Here is a 7,947-nt window from a genome sequence, read left to right as displayed (position 1 = left end):
AGTATAGACTAGCATATCACCCATGCTATGCACGGGTTGTGTTTCACCGCTTTGTCTTTTTATTTTTATTTTTATGTACTATATTAAAATTTAATATTTTGATACTAATTATATGTGTTGGACTTTTCAAGGAATTCATATGTGATGGACTTTTCAATGAATTTTTTTCATGCTTGTTCTTAATGCATTAAAATGTTATTATGAGGGATAATAATCATGTGTTAGATTTTTCAAGGAATTCATATGTACTTCACAATTATTTCTATATATGTGAATTGTAATTTTTAAATGTCTTTTTTTTTAAATGTCTTTTTTTTATATTATATTAAAGTGTAATATTTTGATAATAATCATATGTGTTGGACTTTCAAGAAATTCATATGTATTGAACTTTTCAATGAATTTTTTTTTTTGTGATTGTTCTTAATGTATTAAAGTGTTATTATGATGGATAATAATCGTATGTGTTGGGACTTTTCAAGGAATTCATATGCGTTGGACTTTTCAAAGAATTTTTTTTATACTTGGAGGTTGGGAGAAGTTAAAAAATGCAGATTTTTTTTAAAATAAAAAACTAGGAAATTTAGATTGGAATATTGGAACTCCCACAAGACTTGGGGGGTTAGAAACCCCATTTTTCTTAATATATATATATAGATAAATAGATAGATATATCTTTTTATTTTTATTTTTATTTTTGTATGGTTTTTATTCGGTATTTTTTTTTTCAATTTGTTTAAGATGGAGTTGTGGGTATCTTTTTTTTTAATTTAATTTATCTATGGTTTCCATTTGTTTTTAATTATTATTATTTAAGTAAGTTACGATGTGAGTTAGATATGTGATAGACATGTGAGTTTTATTGATTTAAAGTTTATTTAGATAAACTTTAAAGATTTTTTTTTTAGTTTTATAGTTTTTTTTGTTATGTTATAATATAATATATAAAATATAGGTGGATATCTACAACTTTAATAAAAAAATATTATATGATTTTTTGGGGGATATGTGATAGACATGTGAGCTTTATTGATTTAAAGTTTATTTAGATAAACTTTAAAGATTTTTTTTTAGTTTTATAGTTTTTTTTTGTTATGTTATAATATAATATATAAAATATAGGTGGATATCTATAACTTTAATAAAAAATATTATATGATTTTTTGGGAAAGAGAAAATGAATGCAAGTTTTAATATTTTTTTTTGAAAATTTGTGAGAGAGATTAGGAGGGAAAGATTATGAAATATTTTTGTTATTAAATAAATAAATCAATCAATAATTTTTTTAATTTATTTTGTAAATTAAAAATCAATAATTTTGAAAAATTGATTAATTTTTCTCATTAAGTGATTTAAAATTTTGATAGATATACATAAAAAAAATACATAATTATATTATTAAATCATAATTCAAATTTAGATGCTATATCTTTTTGAGATCTATAGCTAATTTTTTTTTTTTTTTTGTGTGTGTAACCATAGTGTATGGGAGAAATTGAAAAGGGCGTTGCAATATTTATGAGAGAAGTCAAAAGACATTGTGGGTTGGGAGAAGTCAATAAATGCTGACGTTGGGTTGGGAAAAGTCAATAAATGCTGAGATTTTTTTTTTAAATCAAAAAATTAAAAAATTAAGAAATTAAGATTAGGAAATTGAAACTTCCACAAGCCTTGGGATTAAAAACTTTCTTTTACTTAATATATAGTATAGATAGATAATTTTTCTAAATGCACACCATTCTTCTAAGTCAGAGCTTTTATATTGCTGTTGGGTTTGAGCTTCATTGCAACAAAAGAAATGACCATGAAAAAACCAGTTTTACTACTTCTTGTAGTTCTCTTGATTGGCCTTTCATGTGGGTATGTCTTGTGCAATGACTCGGACTCGGACTCACACTCATCATCATCATCAACTCTGAGAATACTTTTGGAGGTTAAAGAGTCGTTTGTTGAAGACCCACAAAATGCACTCAAAGACTGGTCTGAAGCCAACCCAAGTTTCTGTTCATGGAGAGGTGTTTCCTGCGCAACAAACGCAAACTCAAACTCGGTTGATGGCTTAGTCCGATTGGTGGGTCTAAACCTGTCCGACTCATCACTCGGCGGGTCAATCTCACCGGCACTCGGCCGTCTAAATAACCTGCTCCACCTTGATCTTTCTTCTAATCAGCTTTCGGGTCCCATTCCACCTACTCTCTCTAACATTACCTCATTGCTATCTTTGCTTCTCTTTTCTAACCTACTCTCAGGTCCCATCCCGACTCAACTCGGCTCGCTTTCAACCCTACAAGTCCTCCGAATCGGGGACAATGGCCTCACCGGTGCAATCCCAGCCTCGTTTGGTGGACTTGTCAATTTGGTCGCTCTTGGTTTAGCCTCTTGCAATCTCACCGGTCCAATACCGCCCGAACTCGGCCGACTCAGGAAGCTAGAGAAATTGATTCTGCAGCAGAATCAACTGGAAGGACCGATTCCAGCCGAGCTCGGGGACTGTTCAGGGCTTGTTGCGTTCACTGTTGCAGTCAATAGTCTCAATGGATCAATCCCGGCCGAGTTGGGTCGACTCAAGAATCTCCAACTTCTCAACCTCGCCAACAATTCTCTCTCCGGGGAAATTCCAAGCCAGCTAGGTGAACTGCGTCAACTCGTTTATCTGAATCTTCTCGGGAATCAGCTGGAAAGTACAATTCCCAAGTCATTGGGAAAGTTGGGTAATCTTCAGAATCTTGATTTGTCGGCAAACAAGCTCTCCGGTGAAATCCCAGCAGAGTTAGGCAACATGGGTGGGCTTGTTTTCATGGTTTTGTCAAGCAACAATCTGTCTGGTTTCATACCAAGAAAGATATGCTCAAACACAACCAATTTACAGCATTTGATCCTCTCGGAAAATCAACTTTCCGGGAAAATTCCAGTGGAATTGAGGGAGTGTCAGTCACTGTTGCAGCTTGATTTGTCTAATAACACTCTCAATGGGTCAATACCAGTGGAGATTTATGAGCTAGTTGGTTTAACTGATCTTCTTCTCAACAATAACACCCTCTTTGGTTCAATCTCTCCATTCATAGCAAATCTCAGCAATCTTCAAACACTGGCATTGTATCACAACAACTTGAATGGAAATCTGCCAAACGAGATTGGAATGCTTGGGAAGCTCGAGACTCTGTACGTCTATGAAAACCAATTCTCAGGGGAAATCCCAGTAGAAATCGGAAACTGCTCTAGGTTGCAAATGATTGATTTCTACGGAAATCAATTCACAGGAGAAATTCCAATCACCATGGGAAGGCTGAGGAAATTGAATTTTCTTCATCTGAGACAAAACGATCTCTCGGGCGAAATTCCCGCCAAATTGGGTTACTGCCAACAACTAACTGTACTGGACTTGGCAGATAACCGTCTTTGGGGTACAATTCCCGCCACATTCGGGTACCTCCGAGCTCTAGAACAGCTCATGCTTTACAACAATTCTCTGGAAGGTAATCTCCCCATTGAACTCGCCAATGTCACGAACCTGACGAGGATAAATATTTCAAACAACAGATTCAATGGTAGTCTGGCTCCGTTGTGTAGCTCTCGATCTTTTCTCTCTTTCGATGTCACCAACAATGGATTCGATCATGAAATTCCACCCCGGTTGGGTTATTCGAATTCTCTCGAAAGGCTAAGATTGGGAAACAATAATTTCACTGGGAAAGTTCCATGGACATTTGGAGAAATCCGAGAACTGTCTCTGTTAGATCTCTCTGGCAATTCACTCACCGGATCAATACCCGTTTCGCTTTCATTGTGCAAGAAACTGACCCACATTGATCTCAACAAGAATTTCCTCTCGGGTCCAATTCCGTTGTGGCTGGGAAGTTTGCATCGATTGGGTGAGCTCAAGCTTTCTTCCAATCAATTTTCCGGGCCACTTTCCCCTGAATTGTTCAATTGTACCAATCTTCTAGTGCTTTCTCTTGATCAAAATTCACTTACCGGTACTCTCCCTCTTGAAATTGGTAAACTCGCGTCTCTCAACGTCCTCAACCTCGACCAAAACCAATTCTCTGGACCCATTCCTCCCACCATAGGCGAGTTAAGCAAGCTTTACTATCTTCAACTTTCTCGGAACAGTTTTAGTGGCGAAATCCCCATTGAGCTTGGACAGCTCCAAAATCTTCAAAGCATTCTAGACCTCAGTTACAACAATCTCACAGGTCAAATCCCACTTTCTATCGGAACATTGTCCAAACTCGAAGCGCTTGATCTATCCCACAATAAACTTGTTGGGGAAGTCCCTCGACAAGTCGGTGATATGAGTAGCTTGGGAAAGCTCAACCTCTCGTACAATGATCTTCAAGGCAAACTTGATACAAAATTCTCTCACTGGCCAGCCGAAGCGTTTGCAGGAAACTTGCAGCTCTGCGGAGCCCCTCTTAATCGCTGCAATAACGCAAAGTACAGCGGTTATCAGTCCAGCACGAGTGAATCACTGGTGGTAGTTATTTCAGTTATTTCAACCATAATTTCAATTGTTCTGCTCATAATGGGAGTCACTCTCTTCTTCCAGCGCAAGCGGGAATTCTTGACAAAAGGTGATGAAGTCAACCGTGCTCACTCATCCAGCTCCTCCCAAGCGCAGAAAAAGCCGCTCTTTGGCTCTGTCAAGGGAGATTTCAAATGGGAGGACATTATGAAAGCCACAAACAATCTAAGCGACAAGTTCATAATTGGGTCAGGAGGGTCTGGAACGATATACAAAGCAGAGTTTCCCACTGGAGAAACCGTGGCGGTTAAAAAGATTCTGAGAAAAGACGATTTCCTGCTAGATAAAAGTTTTTCGAGAGAAGTGAAGACGCTGGGGATGGTGAAGCACCGGCATCTGATGAAGATATTGGGATACTGTTGCAAGAGAGGGGCCGGATCAAATCTGTTGATATACGAGTACATGGCTAATGGGAGCGTGTGGGATTGGCTGCACCAGAAACCAGTGAACCGAGCGAAGAGTAAGACGATTGATTGGGAAGGAAGAGTGAGGATTGCGGTGGGGCTAGCGCAGGGTGTGGAGTACCTACACCATGATTGTGTGCCGAAAATCGTTCACAGGGACATTAAGTCGAGCAATGTGTTGCTGGATTCTGATATGGAGGCACGTTTGGGGGATTTTGGGTTGGCAAAAGCAGTTGTTGAGGATTATGACTCGGTGAACACTGAATCAAACTCTTGGTTTGCTGGGTCTTACGGTTACATTGCTCCAGGTAATGCAACTGATTTCTGTCTTAAATTACCATTTATTTTGACAAAAATCGTTTTTTGAGATTGTTTTTCATATTTTTTTAACGGTTGATATGACAAAAAATAAAAATCAACGACAAACAGATCGGTACTTTCACTTTTCCTATATTTCAGTGGTTCTAACAAACATTTTCGTATACCCTTTTCAGAGTACGCCTATTCTCTAAAGGCAACAGAGAAGAGTGATGTTTACAGCATGGGAATCGTGTTAATGGAGCTGGTGAGTGGAAGAATGCCGACTGATGGGAGCTTTGGCGTCGACATGGACATTGTGAGATGGGTTGAGTCACACCTTGAAATGCTAGGACCTGCTCGAGAACAGCTAATAGATCCTGTGTTGAAACCAATGTTACCCAATGAAGAAACTGCTGCATTTCAAGTTCTTGAAATAGCATTGAAATGCACGAAAACTGCCCCGGCAGAGAGGCCATCTTCTCGGGAAGCGTGTGAGCTCCTCCTACGGGTGTCCAACGACAGGATGTTCTATTCGGAGAAGATGATGAGTCCAGATTCATATGCATAGTTTATGAAATCAGATCTATGTTGGAAATTCAAAATGAAGCAGTATTATGTGAATAGAGAGAAGTACATTCAGCACAAACATGCTATGCTATGTGTTTCCTATATTTATGGCTTATAATTTTAATCACAACATTATCACGTTGTTTGGTTCTAATCTTTTAAAAATTCAGTTTTTTATTTTTCATATTTTGTTTTTTTTATTTTTAGTAAACTTTTTTAATATTTTAAGTAAATTTTTTAATTTTTTGATTTTAATAAAAAATCTTTGAAAAAAATCACTAAATATGAAAATTCAATATGTTTTAATATTCTTGTACATTTATTGATTTTTTATAAATATTTTACTTTTTGAGTACATCGACATTAGGTACATCTAAAATGTAAATAAATAAATAAATAATTGCTTAAAATATTAAACAAATTCACTAAAAACAAAAAAAAAAACAAAAAAACACGAAAAACACAAAAACCTTATATTTCAAAAAATTAAATTCAAAAAATTGGAACCAAACAAAACTAAACACAATTGCTTACCATGGAAATGCAATCCTTATGAGTCAATGCCACAACAATTTTGTCTTTTTTGTCAAATTCAAGCTACCACCACCACTGCTACTAACCACCCTCCCACCAGCTCTACCACCAACGCCACCCTACCACCAAGACTACCCCCATCACTGTCACAACCACCACACCACATTACAACCAAGACCACCCCCACCATAGCCACTGCCACCACACGTTTCAATTAGGGATGGCATTTTGAACCTGACTCGACAGGGACTTGATCCCCCTACCCTGATTTGAGCAGTTTTTTTCCGAAAAATATCCCCAACGGGATGAGGATGGTATTTAAAAATCAATCCCCGTTAAGTTTCGGGCCGGGGCCGGGGATAAGTGTCCCAGCCCCGACCCATCCCCATCCCCATCCCCGTCCCCGTTAGTCCCCGAAGTAAAGTTAACATTTTACCCCTCTATATATATATATATATATATAAACCAAACCCTCCCCTCACTCACTGATGCATCGCTCATCTCCCTCCCTCTTACTCTCTCTCTCCCTCTCCCTCATTCACTCACTCTCACTCAAAACCAAACCCTCCTCTCACACTCATTGATGCGTCTCTCATCTCCCTCCCTCTTACTATCTCTCTCCCTCTCCCTCACTCACTCACTCACACTCAGATTTCACCAAACCCACCTCTGACGACGCCACCTCCAACTACGACGACGACGACGACGACGAGCGCCACCTTCGACGACGACGAGCAGAGAGATGTGAGGACGACGGTCTAAATCGACGCCACCTCCGACGACTAGCAGATCTCTCTCTCTCTCTCTCTCTCTCTCGTTCATTCTTCTCCCCTCCATCTACTCTGTTTGCAACTCTAAATTTTTTTTTTTTTTTTTAGGGTTTTCTTAGATCTGTGTGTGTAATGAACAAACATACTAAATTGTTGATGGTTGTTGAGTTATCTAAATTTTCTTTTTTGCTAAATTGTTGATGATTGAGGCTTTTGGGGGGATTGTTCAGATCTGAATTTTCAGAGTTGAGTTGTGGTGGTTGATGATTGTCAGGGATTTTTCGGGGTCGGGGAAATCCGATCCCCGTTTGGGGGGGGCGATGGGTTCCCCGTCGGGGATCAGGGATGGAGAGTGCAATCCCCGACCCCGGCCCGGCCCGTTGCCATTCCTAGTTTCAACCACTATCAATATTAGAAATAGAATTGCACCATCGCAAGTATAACTGATAAAACTACAAATCCTTGCACATCCATTTTTATGTCTACATACTTAGAAAGGGCTAAGCAACTTTTAACAATTGCAATAATCAAGTTCCAATCCACTTTTATTATTAATCAATCTCAGAGATTGTGCAACAAAATGCCAGCAGATCAGAAAATTTTCTAATCTCAAAAACAAAGAACAATGGTAGATCAAGCAAACACTAGTCTACAACCCATTATATAAACTGAGTCCAAGCCAAATTCGGCAAAAATGAATGCCATGTCTTAAGATGCCTTGATCCATGCCACCCAAAAGAGCTAAGCCTCAATCCTCATCTGCAGTAAAAAGTTCCAATCTGATTAAGAAGGGAAAACCAAAAACAAAACAAAGAAATAAAAATAAAAAATGAAAATGAAAAGCATT

The 7,947-nt window shown here is 38.1% G+C and overlaps 1 protein-coding gene across 1 annotated transcript; it reads left to right on the top strand.

Moving 5' to 3' along the window:
- Positions 1-1,477: 1,477 nt before the first annotated feature.
- On the top strand, positions 1,478-5,980 carry LOC114309280 (uncharacterized). The gene is made up of 2 exons (XM_028254984.2): positions 1,478-5,237; positions 5,424-5,980. The coding sequence occupies exons 1-2, from the start codon at positions 1,799-1,801 to the stop codon at positions 5,795-5,797; spliced, it is 3,813 nt and encodes a 1,270-aa protein (XP_028110785.2). The 5' UTR covers positions 1,478-1,798; the 3' UTR covers positions 5,798-5,980.
- Positions 5,981-7,947: the final 1,967 nt, after the last annotated feature.

This window comes from Camellia sinensis, chromosome 9, assembly GCF_055761805.1.
Source record: "Camellia sinensis isolate YWXY chromosome 9, ASM5576180v1, whole genome shotgun sequence".
Taxonomy (NCBI): Eukaryota; Viridiplantae; Streptophyta; class Magnoliopsida; order Ericales; family Theaceae; genus Camellia; species Camellia sinensis.
Note: the sequence above shows the minus strand (reverse complement) of the source record. Positions and strands in the feature narration are given on the sequence as shown.

Coding starts and splice junctions, on each gene's coding strand:
- LOC114309280 (XM_028254984.2), top strand. CDS start 1,799: ATGACCATGAAAAAACCAGTTTTACTACTTCTTGTAGTTCTCTTGATT. Junction 5,238..5,423: donor TTACGGTTACATTGCTCCAG/GTAATGCAACTG, acceptor TACCCTTTTCAG/AGTACGCCTATTCTCTAAAG.